At 38.2% G+C, this 18145-nt stretch overlaps 1 protein-coding gene across 1 annotated transcript in view; it reads right to left on the bottom strand.

Moving 5' to 3' along the window:
* Window positions 1–6070: 6070 nt before the first annotated feature.
* The window catches only part of LOC138019745 (casein kinase II subunit alpha-like), a 15291-nt gene continuing 3216 nt past the window's right edge, over window positions 6071–18145 (bottom strand). Inside the window, exons 3-13 of the mRNA XM_068866619.1 lie at window positions 17059–17160; window positions 15498–15548; window positions 14759–14818; window positions 13496–13579; window positions 12222–12332; window positions 10984–11037; window positions 10483–10530; window positions 9629–9729; window positions 8549–8654; window positions 8390–8432; window positions 6071–7603 (exon numbers count right to left, since the gene is read on the bottom strand). Of these exons, the coding sequence (XP_068722720.1) occupies window positions 7446–7603; window positions 8390–8432; window positions 8549–8654; window positions 9629–9729; window positions 10483–10530; window positions 10984–11037; window positions 12222–12332; window positions 13496–13579; window positions 14759–14818; window positions 15498–15548; window positions 17059–17160 (918 nt within the window). The 3' untranslated portion in view covers window positions 6071–7445. The remainder of the gene's footprint in view (window positions 7604–8389; window positions 8433–8548; window positions 8655–9628; window positions 9730–10482; window positions 10531–10983; window positions 11038–12221; window positions 12333–13495; window positions 13580–14758; window positions 14819–15497; window positions 15549–17058; window positions 17161–18145) is intronic.

Raw genomic sequence — 18145 nt, 5'->3', positions numbered from 1 at the left:
TATTAATTGTTTTCACGGTATTCATCTTCTACAAGTATCACGTCATACTTCTTTCATTTGCAAACAGGTGAGGTCGCTAAACTCGAGTACTTCGTAACCTCCAAGCTATGTCATACTAAGAAACGATCGTTGTGATGAACGTGTTGGAGGAGGTGTTACCATCATTTGTCGGAATGATTGTGAAATAAGATATCTTAATATCTGGAGTTTTTGTGGAACGTAATTCAAACAGGAAACTCCAAATACTATATAGGAGTTGTTTATCATCCTTCAGATTCAGTATATCTTGAGAACGACTTTCTAAACCATCTGTCTGATCGTTGAGAATCAATCTTGTCCTCCGAACCCGATGCCAAAATTATCATTCAGGAGATATATCTTAACCAGCTCAATATGCGAAATCTGAGAAGTCAACACAACCTCAGTTATTGTGGTGCAGATGATTAAGAAACCTACAAGAGCTCAAAATATACTGGACGTATTTCTCACGAACAATCCACATCTCTGAAAACCTACAACAACTTTTTTCAAGGGCCTTGTAAGATCTGACCACATGGCCGTTATTATTTTGGCCAAGCCTGTAAGGGAAATCATTTTCATCAGAGATACCAGAGAGCATCACAATTAATTAGATGGACCGGCAGCTAGAAGGCTGGGACTGGTACAATGTTTATAGTTGCAAAAATGCTGGTGATATGGTTTATCAGCTGAATAGCACTTAGCAAAAGTAGTCATCCTCTCGAGATCCACCTTTTATGTCTCCATTGATTAATATTTGTGTAGACTGAGAAAAGAAAAAGAAACATTATGAAGCATGAATGCCTGAAAACTCCTATTTCCAAGAGATAAATTATACTGACCCACAGTATTTAACACCTCAACCACTACATATTCCTTCGTGCAATCGTATCCCTACAGTTACTGTGAGCTCCGCCGGTTCGATGGTCCTTAACACACCAAAAGCGAACTGCCGTTGGGCCCTATCAACTTCCAAACTGGCTATGGACAGATTTCGCTGACCATCTGCACTAATTGTCACCAGGATCTTTAAGACATCCATCGAGCAGCAGTCTGGGTCTACCCTCTGGAGGCTTGCAAAGATAACACCTGTGTTTAAGGATTCACCAGTTACAGCTTGAATGTAACTGTGGTCCATTTCCCTTAAAAACATAATCGTCAGAGTATTTGAAAGATTAATGTTTAAACTTGAGATTGCAGACAACTTCAACGACATAATTGGCCCGTGATCTAATTTGCCTATAACTAAAATGCCAACAAAACGTTGGATGGCAATGCTGAATATGTTCGCATCCTGTCATTTGACTTTAGTAAGGCATTTGATTTGGGTACCACGTAAAATAGTATGCCATAAGCTGAAATCAACCAACTTCAATCCATACAGTATTAACAGGACGATAAGGGCAGTTGTTGAGGATGTCATATGTCACTTAGAGTTGTCCCTCAGGGCACAATCATGACTTGGAGCAGTTTTGTCAGTTTTCCTTGATGGTGAACAATTATTTGTGTTGTCGACCCAACAAATAATCGTCTGGTGAAGTTCGGTTTATCTACCGATAAATAACATTTTCTTATTGACTGGGATTTTAATAACTCGGACAGCCCACTGGGAATGCGATTTTGCATTCTTTTGGGAAAGAACTTGGCGGTTAAGAAAGATCTCAATAAAAAAGCTGCAATCAACTGAACACGAGCAAGGAAGTTGATTACAAAAAGATTGCGGCCCGTAGCTGATTGACAGATCTCAGTATTAAAACAATCAGAAACAAATTAGTGAAGTCTTAAATGTTAGTTACTACATGTGAAAGAGGACCACGCGGTCACGGGACCAAAAAAGAAAACCTTCACATCACAGCCTGGTCGTAATCTAAACATAAATTTAAAATAATTATGATGCCCCTTAATTCGCACTCTTGCCTGATATTCTCTAGGTAAGTGTAAATCAGTACAGTTTTGACATAGTCTTGCACCTGCAAGTTGCCAGTCCTTCTGTGGACATTTACATTATTCAGGTGTCCGGGTCTGCAGCTGTAAAAGCCGCCGGAAACCTTAGTAACAAAACGTTTGTAGTTTCCTATAACAAGCCAGTTTAGGACAATATAAACAGAAGACGTTTCTGTGTTTCAAGGTATAGGTATACGTGTGCAATTCTATCATTTGATTTACGTAGTTTGTCTTTTAATTGAAATATTTTTCGATGTCGACGACTGACCCGATCCAATTTTTACCTTGAGAAACGCGATGAGTTGTAAAGTACTCTTCAATTAAAGTTATCCTGCAGCTGAGGGACATAAAAAATTGACTATTAAGACGGTTATTCATTTCTTGTAAGGTCTTTCAAGTAAATCACAAGCATGAAGCTGTTGGTGTACCCATTTCTCAGTCTTTTCATCCTGCTCCTATTTATACAGTCTAAATCTGAAGGTAAAGAGGATTAAAAGTCTCAGTTCTCCTTGTAGTAGTGTAACTCAGGTTTTGAATGAGACACAGGGTATTGCTGTGGATACTGATAAATATGTTGCAAAGAAGCCGTACATTGTTTGCAATTAAGGGAAGGCTTACAAGTTCCCGTCGGTATATATACAGGTCATACAGTTACAGCGTTTATGAAGTAGAAAGAATCAAATTGGATGAAAAGTGCACTCAATGCGTTTCGTTTTTTACTCCGAAACTAAAAAGATCGCGCTCACTGGGTAATATGAGTTTGTGGTCTAAAGGCCTGGCCAAACGCACGCAACATTTTCAACATTTTCAACGCCACATATAATGTTTTTGTGCCCCAGGCCTCTGTCATTCAACAAGTGGACCTTGCGCGCATGCCCTTGTGAAACAATGTTGCGTGAACGTGGCCAAACGAGTGGAACAACATGAAACATCCAAAATGTTGCACGAAAAATTTGACCGTTTTCAAATTTGATTCAACATCATACAAAATGTTGCAACATATCGCAACAGGGTGGCAAAACATATGCAACATGTTGTGCCCAGCAATGTTGCAAAGTGTTGTGTCGAAATGTTGCGAGCGTTTGGCCAGGCCTTAAAACAGTGATGTCGTGAAAAGTGACGACTAAATTAATGTAAAACAAGAGGGAAATTCTACAAAATCCGAAATCGGTGGTCTAATGGCCCTTTCCCTCGAGTTCAAATCACCAATTAGCTGTTTCTACCACTTGGATTATCTTTATGTAAAATGTTCCTTTCTCAGTTGATGTTTCCAGCTTATGTAAGATTCTAGGATGAACGAGTACGAGTTTTGACTACCCGTTTTAGCGAAAATAACTAGGAAATTTATCACCCGCACGCTTAATCTTACTCTTTGTTAGCTGTATAGGTTGGTCAGTTATTCTTACTGCTCTTATTGCTGGTAACTGACACTTTTTGTTGATCGAAAAATGCCAAAACTGCTACCGTGTTTTTGACTTGTTTTGTCACGACGACATTTTTGCAAAACCTCTACTACAATACTGACGGTATCACGTTTTTCTTTTTCCCACCAAAATGACGCTGCTTTGCTCGCGCTCACTGTTGGTCTATGAGAAAATCTTGTATTCGTAGTCGTTCTCGTCCAAGAATCTAAAGCTCTATTGTTGGTCGTAAAGCTCCCTCCCTCTCTGGCTTCTTTTGTTCGCCCCCAGTGTCGGGGGACTGACGGCAAATCAACTATACAGGACCCTTACCATTGCTTAACTTGTTCAAAGGTGTTATTTCCTACATAGAAAGTATATATGAAAGTATGATTTCTTTTAAATGCTATTCCAAAGTACCTTTGAATTTTTGTTGGTGGCTTTTCATTCAACAAGTGACGAATGATTCTGAGGAGAAGTGTGAGTCCGATCATGATCTCAGGTATTGTGCCACGAGTTGTAACCGAGGAGATTGCTCAGATCACCTCACCCGGCATGCCCTGCGGCTCAACTGTGCTGCACCTGTCCAATGTAAAGCAGGTCAGTTTACAAAATTCTCAAAAATATTGAGCGAGTTTGAAATTTCTTTGTACGGTAGCAGGAACCGATGAGTAGGAGTGAAAGACAGTTCCGGTTCGGTGACACTAGCTATGACGTCAAGTAAGTTTCTCGTGATTAGTCATCGAGCTCCTGCGGGAGCCTCTTTCTCCGGAAATTCAACGAAGAAATAAATCGGTCTGTGAAAACGCCTTGACAGGATCGAATATAGGGCTGTTGTTCGCTCGTAGTCAAGGACTCTTGACGGTCGTCATTTCACCATATCTACAAGTCATTTTCCATTTACTTTAGCTAGCTCTCACTTATTTTTCATAGACAGTACAAGAGGTCATGAAATATACCTTCACACAGTAAATAACTCTTCAACCATCATAAATTACTCACAGGTCCGCGCTTTTATTCAAAGGAGAGGCCAAGGGAGAAGCCCAAAAACCTCCACCATGCCCACTTTTTGAACGTCGTCTAAAATATCGTTATAAATGCGCGATAATTATATGCTATTTAGGGATTTAAAACCATGCAGCAACTATCCAGGAATCAAAGTGGTGGATAGAGGATGCAAGGAAAGTTGTTTTTGCTAATGAAATGTTCTCAGTACGTAGTTCGTGTTCTCGTCGACGTCGCTTAAACTGCAAATTAAAACGTAATAAAAACGCAATTGGAGTGCGCACAGACTCGTTATTTTTCTCAATGCTCTTGTCACTTTATCAACCAGTAGACAGCACTAAAGAGCTCAAGTTCCCATTCCCACGCATGGTGTCCCAAATAGAAATAAGCTCCCTGAATTAGGCGAGGGTATGGCTAGTACTTCCAGTTAGGTAATATGATTGGTTATTTTTCTCCTCGTTTTTACGTTGAAGGACAAGCGTGGAAAATAGAAACGGACAGGGGATTTTGTGCAAAATGTAAGACGAAATTAAGTACGTCCCAATATAGTTTATAAAATTGAAATAAATATCTCCAATCCTTTAATTGCGTTTCATTTTTATTTGTAGTGCTCTCTTTGGATTCTGATTTCACAACCTGACTTGAAAATGTTTCAGTTGGTTTATCTCTTCCGCTGAACTGTAGTTGAAGGGCGCTTATCACGGTATTGCGCATGTCATCATTTTTGAGCCAATAGGAAGGGACATTATAATTTGTGTGGGAAATTTACACGGACGTGTAACACTTTCTCAGTTATTAAAGCCCGTCGCAAACTAGAGCTATCAGCTTAGCAATGTTGATACGTGCCTTCGGCGCCGAATATTCAACATGCTGAATTATTTTGCGCACAAGTGAACATTTCTTCCAAGTGTACGCGCATGCAAAGCCACCAGCTTACAATGAGGAAAATACGCATGCGTATTTGGCGAAATGTCACCATATTTACTTGAAAATATTTGTAACACGCATGCGTATTTGCCTCATATTGTAAGCTGATGGCTTTTCACGCTCGCACACTTCGAGGAAATGTTCACTTGTGCAGAAAATTTTTCATCATGTTGAATATTCGGCACCGATGGCACGCGTAAACATTTGCGCTCAAAACACCACCGCAAACAAGGGGAACTTACTTATGCCAACAGTCAAGAGTGAGACTTTGCTAAGCCGATAGCTCTAGTGTGCGGCGGGCTTCAGCATCACTAATAAGCTAAGGGCTGAGCGAAATTTTCACGCGTTCCTCTAAATTTCCCGCACGCATTATAACCTCGTTTCCGACGGTGATATTCGCTACGGCTATAACATGCGCATTACAGTTTACAATATTTACAATATGGAGATAGTTATGCAACTGGACAATTTCCTTCGGTTTCGTTTTGTTCGCTGTTTTGGCCACGACCATGCACAAACCACACCCTTTTTTCTAAAAGAAAGCTAATCAAAAGTTTCGATTAATTCAGTAATTTATTCAAAAGTCACTTGGTGAACCGCGGACAAAGATTGTGCATGGTCACAGTAAAGATAACATGAAGCGCAATGTCACTGTTCTCCAGTTTCATAACCAGTCCATTTATATGGACTATGGTTGAGCACTTTCTCTTTGTCAAGAAAAAATAACGGTGAATAAAAGAAAAACGGCTGAAAACCAGCAAAAACAGAACACTGTGTTTAACTTATACTTGTACTTTATTTTTGAGGCCAAACGTTTACACCGCATTCCGTGTAAACAAAGATAACTTGTCTTACGGCATATCAGTTTGCCCAGCTGATACTTTCTGCATCAAAACTGTGCATTCTTCAGAACAATACATCGTCACTAGGGTTATTTAAAAGACAGCAGGCACTCCTAGTGCATCTATTAGAACAGGAAGCATTACGAATACTGAGAACATTTCAAAAAAAAAAAAAAAACACCTCCTACACTGATACCAGCTTGTATATTTTAAGGCAAGCGAATGACGGCAGGAGAGGACATTTTCACAACAACAGCAACACCAATTCCAAGAGTGATCTCTTCACAAACGAACAACAACCTTCATGACAACTTGAGATCCAATTTCATTTTAACTGATAACGGAAATATTTGCTGACGTTAGTCGAAGAATAACGAAAACAAGTGCTATTCTTAACCTCACCAATGATTTTCATTCCGAATGGTTTTTGAATCTCGCACAAATCGAAATAAAAGGAATGTATCATAAATATTTTAATAAAAGATGCTTGTAAAAATAACATTGGCTCATACTTTTGTACAGTATATTTCTGCACCCGCAAGTACGGCTAAAGAGAAGAACAAAAGCAATACTTTAATTGGTCACGCTATCTTGGAAAAAGGAATGACACGAGCCTTTTCTTCTTCTTTCTTTGTAATTTTTTTCTTAAATTAACATTATCTTTTATCGTTCATCATGTCTTCCAAAAATTTGACCAAGAATTTCAAACGGGAAAAGGCCTTTTTACTCGCGACATGTATTGGTGGTTTCGTGGAAACACGCCATGGAATTTTGACAGGGTAAATCTCGTCACCTTCGACAGCGAAAATGTCGTTCAAGGGGCAAAGACTTATACGACTCCAATACTAGTTTTCTTCTGGCTAAACAACTGTCTATTTAATATCGAGTTCGAGGGGGAAAAGGGAGAAAAAAGAATAAGAGAAGTAACTTAAAGTACGGTCGGAGACAATATAATATATATCTTTAGATACGCAGTGCAGTAACATGCGATCCGCGAATATGGCCGATCATGCATGTACTATCTGAGAGAAAAACGTTTAGAGGTTAAAGTTAGCCAAAATCCCGCGTTTATAATGTAAAGTATAATTTAGGACTAGTTCACAGCCACCCTCCCTCCCCCCCTCACCTCCTCAACTCCATTTGCCCCCCTCTTTCCCCCTTCCCCCCAAAAAGAAGGAAAACTAGTATGGCGATAGTAACTGACTTCTGTCTATATCTCTCAAATCACCGCAACACAAACAGAAAATTGCCCAAAAGAGACTTCTTTTTTAATTCTCAGTTGAATGGAACCATTTCATCCCAAGCTGTTTCACGCAGGTGTGGAATTTGGAAGCGGTGATGTCGATGATGGTGGGATTGGAGAGCCAATTGGCTGAGTCGGTGTGCCACTGGACTGCATAGGCACAGGCGAGTTGATCACAGGTTGTCCAGAGGCTAATCTCTGTTGTTCTTGTTTTACCACTGGGTCTACAAAGTGACATGTGAAATAGACAAAGTTAACCAACATAATAACAAAGCACTTTTCAAATGACTGTGAAAAGTAAGTACGCGATTGCAAATTTTGCTACGCTTAGTAATTAGTTAAAGAAACTCGCGCTAGATTATCAACCACAGAGAAGGAAAACCGAACTGAGCCAATCGCGATTTGCACGCGCGCTTTTTCCCGAGCTGTAAGCAAGTTACATGGAATTGCTATGAATTTGGATTGGTTCATTGCGCTGTTTGAACCTGCTGCGATTGGTCGAAGTAATTATTGGTTTTCGTCTTCCGACACTCAATCGGAAAACCGCTCTCATAATTGCAACTGATTCATGCAATGTTCCAAGGTAGAGGACGGCAAATTCAATCAACGTGCTGAACTAAAAGTCTTCCAAAAAGGCATGAGAAATTGGTGTTAAATGGTCATCTCCGTGGAAAGAAAAGGGGAAAAAACCAAGTGTCTAAGGATACGTTTTAAGTAAATAGAACGTGAAAAATTGTAATGAGGAATTTGCAAACTGCGTTTTCGATGCTTTCTTTTGCGAGGTAAAAAACGAAACTGTAAGGGCCATTTCCGAGTTCATGTCTGCCTCCTCTTCAAAGCGAGTCTAAGTGCGAATTTTTTCTTGTGAAATTTGCATTCATATGTAAAGTAGAACTAATTACCATCACGAAAACTTCGCACTTAGACTCGCTTTAAAGAGGATCCAGACATGAACTAGGAACTGTCCTATTACTGAACGCACTGATTGCAAATAGGAATGTGCAACTCACAGAAATATGGATGTTCCATGGCCTCCCTTGCTGTCAGGCGTTCCTATCATTAAATGAACAAAAGTCAATGTTATTATAATCCTCTTGCAAGTACTTCCATGGCCAGGTTTCTGTACAATTACTATGAGGAACACAGTATCACCATCACTCTATACTCACCGAAATATCATATCTTAGGAGCTTGTCCAACAAGTCAATTGCTTCTGGACTTACTAAAAGTTCATTTTCTGAGTGAGTAAATCTTTCCCATCTTTTTCTGGAATGTCTGCAACAATAAAGAAAAAGGATCTCCAATTAATAAAAGCCATTATTGTATGCTTGCACAGTTACATGATGACACTAAAATATGAGATGAAATATACATGTATGAGGGTACCTCAGATATCATTCACAACAGTGCGTAAAAGACGGGCAAGATTTAGACAATGGACCTGACATTTTTCAGCCAATGGCCCACACAGTTGAGCGACATCTAGCAGAGAACGCTCATCAACACTTGACAATTAATTGTTCAAAGCATTTTAGTCACACAAGCAATAGAGAAATAGAGTTGTAGCAAATCTGACGAAAAGGAACTAACTCATCAGGTCATAGCACAAACAAGCTTGACGGTTCCGACTCGACATAGACCTTATTCATAAATGGCGGTCACATTTATAATTCTTTAGTCCACGTGCAAATTAGCCTACCAAGCCTCATTTTAGAGCAAGAATTCTTTTCAATTCACTGTATGGTATCGAGGCTTGGTAGGCTAATTTGCACTTCGACAAAAGAATTATAAATTGGCCGCCATTTATGAATAAGGTCTATTCTTCCAGACTGTTTGATTAAAAGATTTACGTTTCAGCAGGAAAGGAAGCAACATGGAGCAGGTTGAACTATGCCTGAAGAAAACACAAGCCAAATTGACCAAAACTTGACAACATTTGCTTGAGAAAGTTGCCCTTGTCGAAGGCATCGTAACTCAAGCTTAAATTGTTTTGATTAAACTTGTCATTCAGCCATTGTAAAAAGCAAGGAATTGCATTAAATAGGGAGATCATCAGCTGGCAGACAGAGAATCAAAACCTCTTGGATTTCTTGTTTTTTTTCACATATAAAAATATGATAAGGCAAAGTGATGACATAATTCTTGTATGAACCAACGTAAAAATCTCAAAAAGAACTTGCCCATTGTTACCCTTTGAAAAGCACATTTTGTCAAGCCTCCACTGGAAGCACGACTCAAAAGTAGCTCACCTCCCGAGGATATCATTGAATCTTGGGTCTAGTTCAATATGGTACTTTTCCACATACTCAAACAGTTCATCGGTTCCTATAACTTTGGCAATTCTGACCAGCTGAGAGATAAAGATAAACAATTAAATGTTTACTTTTTAAAGGCCGGGATTTGTATGTCACTTGGTCATTATGAAATGGAGATGAACAACCGGCTAGGCTACTGAAAGTTTATAATTTCTCTTTCAAAGTTCTTGATACCTGAAAATTTAAGACGTAGGTCTCTGGGGAGGTCCACCAAAACCAATAGTTTTACTTTGTGTCAATAAATTTTAATTCAAGATCACATATTGGTAATGGTAAAGTACACACTATTCTTTGCTAAGGTATCAACATTAATTCATCACTTTAACAAGTGATGCACCATCTCAGGCCCGTATTGTTTTCGCTCTTTTGCATTAGATTCGGCACATGTAAAGTTCAACGTTTGAAAAGGGCCTGAGATGGTGCATCACTTGTTAAAGCGATGAATTAATGTTGATACCCTAGCAATGAGTAATGTGTACTTTACCATTACCAATATGTGATCTTGAATTAAAATTTATTGACAGAAAGTAAAACTATTGGTTTTGGTGGACGTCACCAGAGAAGTACGTCTTAAATTTTCAGGTATCAAGAGCTTTGAAAGAGAAATCATAAACTTTCAGTAGCCTAGCCATCTGTTCATCTCCATTTCATAATGGCGAAATGACTCTAACAACTCATTTGTGAGAAACCTGTAAATGGAACTCGCTAAACAAAGGAGGGCCAACAGCATTCTGCTCGAAGAAAGATGTTACACAACCGTAGCTTGTACTAATAACTAACTTGCTTACCTGGTCGTAGTTGTCATGTCCATGAAAGAAAGGCTCCTTTCTGAAAATCTTCAATAACAAAGAATTAAATAAAATTAATACACATGTACATGAAACAATATAATCATTAACTGACATAGTAAAAACTGACAGAAATAACGCAATTCATTTTATTATATGGACGGGAGTGTTTTAGCGGGAACCAAAACACTCCTAGAATCAATACGATCACTACATACGGGAACTACGAAGTGTAATTTTCGTACGTAACACGAGTGGTCATATCGGGCAACGATTTAACGATTCCCGCCTTTTTTCTTGCAATGCCTTGAAACAGAAGCACATGACCTTTAAGCGTTAACCTGCGACCAGGCCCATTTTAGCTTCGCCCACATGACTGTTCTCTTACGTCGTCGCTCGCTATCTCGCCAACTCCACAGAAACAAAAACAAAAACAAAAATTTTTTGAACAAAAACAAATTTTTTTGAACTGCTCATTTAATGCGTGGAAGAGATTCTCACCATACTGGCCAGCATGCAGCCAAAACTCCACATGTCAAGAGAATAGTCGTATTCCTGGAAAGGACAAAAACAATACTTTTTATCACTGATCACACAGAAGCAAAAAAAAAAAAAAAAAAAACTACCATTTCATACTGTCCTCCTCTCACTGAGAGCAATTTTTTTGACTCGCCTCAGGCCTCTGTTAGTATCACTATCCAAGATGTCCGCCGATAACTCTTACCAAAAATATTATGCCTGCTTTTTTCTACCTTCAACTCAAGGGAAACAGGGGTGCAGTGGTGAGTGTACTGGCCTTGCACCAGTGTCGTCAAGGTTTGCTTCCTGGACTCAGTGCCACCTGGATTGAGCTACAATGTACATGTACTGTTGGTTCTCTATTTTGCAAGCAATGTAATAGCCAATCAGGAACGCTCATTTTCGGAAATAAACCAATTATATTGAGAAAAGTTATAGACAGCACTTGCTCTTTCTTTGTGTCATGATTTTGGTCATGCCCTGAAAAAAACACTTTCTTTGGCATTGATTATTGTGGTAATATGCCCCGTGAGTCCACAACATTTTGACCACTGTGAAGATGATTTACAAATGCATTGTTGTCAATAAGAGTACAGTCAGATACGGCTGAACCACTTTCAGTTTGTTAAATTGTCTCACTAGTGGCAAATTGTTGTATCAGCCTTTTGATTGGTCGGAAGATTTCTTCGCTGGTGAAAAATGTTATCGTCCATGCGTTTTTATTGCCAAGTAGTTTGTTGAGCTTTGGCGTGCTCTGCCTGTGCACCGATGGCAGGAGTCAAATTTGTAAACATGGCAGCCAACCAGAGTATGGTTTTTACACTTTCCGTTCTTTTATTGCTTAGTTTTCTCCAAAAAATAGTTCAGAAAACCCAAAAAAGTTTTAAAAGTATTTAACCGAGGTATGGAAGGTAAACATTTCTCTTATTTCAAAAAATAACATTTTGCTACTTGTTTGAGGTCTTTTGTTAAGTACATGTAGTTTGATAGTCTCAATATTAAAACACTTACATGTACTGTATGATCTCTATGCTTTTATCATAAACAATTACTTCATGGCTGGCTCATTTGTAAGATTTTTATTACTCACTGGTTGTGAAGGAACGTTAAACTTACTTGTTCGCTTCTTCCACTCTATTTATTGGTTTACCAAACATTACGGTATTATTACAATGCAAAGAATACCACAGAGACACTAGCCCACCTTAAGCAGTGCATACCTGATGATCAACAAGTAACTCTGGTCCTTTGAAATATCTGGATGCCACTCTGACATTGTATTCTTGACCTGGATGATAAAATTCTGCTAACCCCCAGTCTATTAATCGTAGCTGATTGAAAATGAACAAACACACACAAAAATAAACATTTTCAGCTTCATTTGTCAAGGCTTGCTCATCATAGTGAAGGATGTAACTTATACAACCAGGAAAAACTGTTGGTTTTTTTTTTTTTGAATTGTGGAAAGTAAGCTTTTTTTCCCCGAAGATAAGCCGCAGCCCTGATTTCTAGCAACAATTTTTGGGAAAAAGGTGCAGCTTATCTGCGGGTGTTATGGTGAATTTCCAATTATCACGCACTCAGAAGCTATTGTAAACTAACAGGTTCAAATCTACCCGATTTTGAGCACAGGTGTAAGTCAGTAAGTCAACCTTTATGACCTTTTATCCATTGACTCCTGAACCTTCCCCAATTGACAAGTAAACTCGTCTGGCATTAGACAGAGTAAAATCTATTAACCAGTCAATACACTGTGGTTAAAATCAACTGAAAAATTGCCCTCAGCTCATACGTGTACAAGGGTTTTAGAGAGTGCGTCGGTTGGCAGTGGGACCACTGCAACTCTTAAATGATGAATGAATTATGCCTATACTGTAAGAATATGGCGATTGCTCAAGCTCGTTGTGGTTTTAGTAAAACTGAAACAAAAATAAAGTTTAACTTAGTTCCCTCAAACCACAAAAAGTTTTAAGTGCCAATAGCAAATTAAAGCGAAAAATTAATGTGAAGTGCTTTATGGAACAGGGTTCAAAATTTAAAAACAATTTCCAGTCACAATTTTGCAATGACATTAAAATTCTGTTGCAATTTCACAAATTGTAGTCGTAAAGTCATTGCATTGTATTGTTTTGCCAGCCACTTAACAAAACGAGCCTGCAGTACTTGTGTGTGAAGAAACAACTGAAAATAGCAAATGATCAAGATTGTGCACACAATTTTGCAGCTAAATTATGCCACAATTCAAAATTTACGACAAGAAACAAAATAGTTTTTTCCATTTTCTTTATATCTTTTAGCTAAAGTAGTGGCAAAGTGGCAACTGCTAATCATTTTTACATGTATTTAAAAAAAGATCCGAGGTGAAAATTAGTTGCAAATTGCGACTTCTCCAGATATTTTAGTGGCAACTTAGGAAAATACATTGTCTCCAAATATTTAACTAAAGATGCTTACCCCAGCTGACCTCCTTAACCCACTTTAGAAAAACACATACCTTTCTGTTGTCATGATCAATCATAACATTATGAGGCTTCACATCTCTGTGCATGATTCCCATGCTGTGACAGTAATCCAAGGCCTAAAGCAACAGAATGACTTTCATTTAATTCTATCTGCATGCATTCACCACAAAATGTATGTACTGTTAGACTGTAACAAATGCTTTTAAGTTACACACTAGTTAATATTCAGCAACCATACAACACAAAATAATACTTTAGCACTACCACCACTGAGCAATGAAGCTGTTCACACTAATATTTTGACTCCACTACCCAATCAGACACAACACGACTAACTCAATCACAACACAATTACTGTGTAGATACATGGGCATGTACATGTAGGACAACAAGTGCCACAAGCTGGTTTATTTTGCTTACCATATACATACAAACTCTGCTCCAGCATAACAATACATTAGCATACTTGATGGTACTGACCTCCTAAAAACTTGTTAACAGAAAGTACAGTGTACCCTGGGCACCTGCCGGATACGAAAACCTAAAACCCTTTGGAAATGAGGGAACGTATTCTCCAAACCCTATGCAAGTGCCACTACCCCATGGAGGCTAAGGGGAAAAGATAACAACAACAACAACAAGAAAAAGTAGGCGAAGAAAGCTGAACCTAGACTGATTCAAACGGTTCACTATTTGTATGACAAATTACATGAACCCATAATCCCCACCAGACAACCGGACCCAGTCCTCTGGTCAGTGCCGGCAAAATATCTATTTCTGCCAATTTTGCAGGCTACAAAATAATGTCAGAAATAGCATTTTTTCCTCAGATTTACCTTTTGTACAAACAAGGTACATACATGTACAGGTCTTTAGGAACTCAGAGGCTAGCTAATTTTGAATTTTAAGAAAATGCCATTATTTTGATTGCTTTACATCAAGAAATTTAAAATGATTCCAAAAGAAACTTGATTTCTGACTTGATAATGACACTGTATAAATGACATTGCATGAATGGTACTGTAAGGAATGATTTCATATTATTATTTAGCAATTTTTAAAATTAAATGAATAGGCCATTTCCGAGTTCATGTCTACCTCCTCTTCAAAGCGAGTCTAAGTGTGAAGGTTTTGTGATGGTAATTAGTTCTACTTTACATAAGAATGAAAACTAATTTTCATAACAAAAGCTTCGCACTTAGCCTCGCTTTGAACAGGAGCCAGGCAAGAACTCGGAAATGGCCTATTTAAGTCACTTCTTCATATTTTAAAATCCCAAAAATAGCACCACTTACCTTCAAAAGTTCATATAAGTAAAATCTGATGTCAAAATCAGTAAATTTCTGATAGAGTTGCTGTGAAAGAAATACAGATATCTTTAATAAATGTAAATTTATTCGACAATGATAGAATATCTGATTGTCATAAATTCCAGTAACTGTCACAGTGGTTTTATCAAGTTTTTGACATAAAGGTAAAAATTAAAGAGGTTCCCATCAAGACATTCTTAGCCTGCAATGCGTTGGGCATTATTTTGATAGGAATAATGCCACCACCTTAGATAGTAAAAGTCATGGAGTGCTGGGGAAAGTGTAAAAATGGTCCAGGGCCACTCACGTCTGTTTCTCAAAAGTCCCAAAAACGTTTCGTGCCGAAAAGCCATTTGTGAAACTGCCAACAGCTTGTTTTGAAAGCCGATCTTTTACCATGTTTTCAAGGTAACAAAAAAAAAAGGGCTGTGAAGTTTGAAGACTTAAACCCTCTCCGTTCTTGAGATACAAAGGGAATTGTGACACCCGTAGATGGCCCGTAAAGTTTCGGGACTTTTCGAGAAATGGGCCCCTGGTACTTCAAAATCGTACTTGAGCTCATTAATCATCAGTTTTTAAAAAGCCTTTGCTAACATAAAAACACTGGCTCTGGCTAAGACATCCTAAGATTTCTCTTAAATTTTATTTTGCTGCTCAATTTCATGAATTCCAATTGATAGCTATAATAATTATAATTGCCTAAGCAGGGTCTGAAGCAACTCACCTTAAAATCTGTGTTGTTAACATACTCGAAAACTAAAGCAGGTGTTCTAGACTGCAACAAGAAATACAATGTACATCAAGGCAAAAATTCTAAAATAGAGTTATCCCTCATAACTGCAAAACACTGTCATTCATCAATGTGTAAACCACACTCACAAATAATAATACATGTGTAATGAGAATGTCATGCATTAACTGGAAGGCTGTATCATTATGTTGAGTTTTAAGTGTTCAAAAATGAAATAGAAAAGCAGTTCCAGTGTTCCAGATAAGAGTAGGGTCTCGGGTCTATAACCCGACAAAGAAGGCTTCCCGTCCCGACAGATGAATGTGTGAGCCAAAGGGCCACTGATGGCACGACGTCTGGGTGACCCATCAAATGGTCTACATAACTCCCCACTTGAAAAAATTAAATGGATCGCTGAGTTCAAAGAAAATCTTGTTGGTTCTTGAACAATTTTCACCCCACAAAACCAGAATAAATATTCCTTGGATTTGTAATTTCTCCACTTGCTTTTATGCAGGGATTCTGATAGGATGCGGAAATTTTTGGCCATATTATGCGTAAATACGTGTTGATTATGCTCGGATTACGTGGATATTTAAACAATTTATAGAACTAATAATTACGCCCGTCTAATGTATTTACATGCTTATGGTAAATCAGGACTCGAAATTGCGACCAATAGAGTCGCATTTACGACTGATTTATTTCCCTTCGCGATATCGTCAATTTGCGACCAGCTTTCACCGTTAAAAGGGTTAGTAATCGGCATTTTGCTGAAACTTTTGCTAAAATAAATAAAGCAATAAAAAAATTATTTTGTTTTTCGTCATGAATTTTGTTTCTATTTGGAGATATGGAGCAAAATTGTGATGTGGTTGAACCATGATTCATTCCCTCGATCATCCGCCATTTTCAGTATTGTTTTAAACATACATATTGCGGGCTCCAATTTTGTTTTGTACCACTTTATTGCAATGATTCTCCCTACTTTTACAAAATTAATGATCAATTTAATCTCCTAAGTACTATAACTTGCGGCTATATTTTCATACCTTGTTGCATCTCTTTTAAAAAGTTCAAGCTCAGGGTATGTTATGAAACGGTTTAACTAGAGTCCAGGCTCATTGCCGAAAAAATTCGTAGAAACTTCTTACCAACTTTCATCTTGCAAACGAAATGGCGTGTTTTCTTCAATGTTCAGGAAAATAAGCGTTTCAAAGTAGTCAATCTCTTTGGCTTTTGTGTTTGTGAGGATGGTAAGCAGCTGATTTATCACTAATATCAGGCATTTCTTCAGTTTTATGCAGAAAATATTGTTATTATGCGGAGAATGCGGATTTTAGAGAATTATGCGGATCCGCACCACCGCATCCTGTCAGATGTCATGTTTTATGCCTCACATTTTTGTGTTAATACTGTTTAAACTCTCTTACGAATGGAAATGTAGCATGACATGCATTTTTCTTAATTTTTTCAGAACTCCTCAACACCAGATAGAGCAATTCACCATTAATTTTATTTCAACTGAATTATACATTAATTTAATGATGCATACCACTGGATCCTTGACAACATCAAGAAGATTAATTATATTGGGCCCTCCTCGGAGGTTCTCCAAGATCTTTATCTCCCGTTTGATTTTCTTCTTTTTAACAGGCTGTAAGAGAAATAAATATCATGTTTATATTGCATACAATAGTGTATGGTACTTTTCATGTTACATGTACATCAACTGTGGTACATCATTGTCAAAAACATTAATTTTGCAATAATTTTACATTACCATCGATGCAAATAGGAAACGAGATTTCAAATAATTTTTGTACAAAAAACGGTAACATACTGTATGTAAAAGATGGAAGCAAAAACGGTGAGCTACTGGCCAACATGCGAGCAAATGAAACAACCAAGAACTCCATGCTACATTTGTAAAAGTCCTCACCTGTCTCACACTCAGTAAATGTGAGAGGGGAGCAGGGGTGCAACTGCTGGCCAGCATTATAATAATATTATTGGTTTTTACCTTGTACAAAAATTTGCATTGAATGTATGAAGCTGTGAAGCACACTCAACCACATAGGCGTGAGCAATGTGCTACATAAAAGTAATAATTATCATAGCATCCCAATAAAACGAGAGTGTTTTTGAGTGGCACTAGATGCTGCTACCCTATTATAAAGCACCCCCTATCACAGGGCTGTCAATAAATTGAAAGTAGAAGGCTTATAATTAAAAGTTGGTGGCCATGAAAGTGAGCTGGGCTCACTTGACTGAGGGCGGAGAAATGTTCTGTATTAGAGCTTGCTTCCATGGCGCAGACACCATGTTATTTCGTCAGATTAAGCGCAAGACTGGGAACTATTTAGATAAAAATTAATCTTCCTGGCGTTCCACACTATTTGCACGAACGATTGAGCGCGAGCAGTTTTGTTGTGATTTCTCTTGTTTAACCCTCATAAAATATGCCGTCAATTTCACTCTAAACGGGGAGAATAATATTCTACATGTTTCTTTGATGATAATTTAACAAGTGTGAGATTTTTCATCTTGAGTGGTGGTAAAATGAGATGAAAGGAGCTGGTTAAAGATGGCTTTTGAAAGGCGGTTTTCGCCAGCGACTGGGCCCTCCTTATTGACAATTG

Source organism: Montipora capricornis, chromosome 10 (genome assembly GCF_036669925.1).
Source record: "Montipora capricornis isolate CH-2021 chromosome 10, ASM3666992v2, whole genome shotgun sequence".
Classification (NCBI taxonomy): Eukaryota; Metazoa; Cnidaria; class Anthozoa; order Scleractinia; family Acroporidae; genus Montipora; species Montipora capricornis.
The sequence above is the reverse complement of the archived record's forward strand: the minus strand, read 5'-3'. Positions and strand labels throughout refer to the sequence as shown.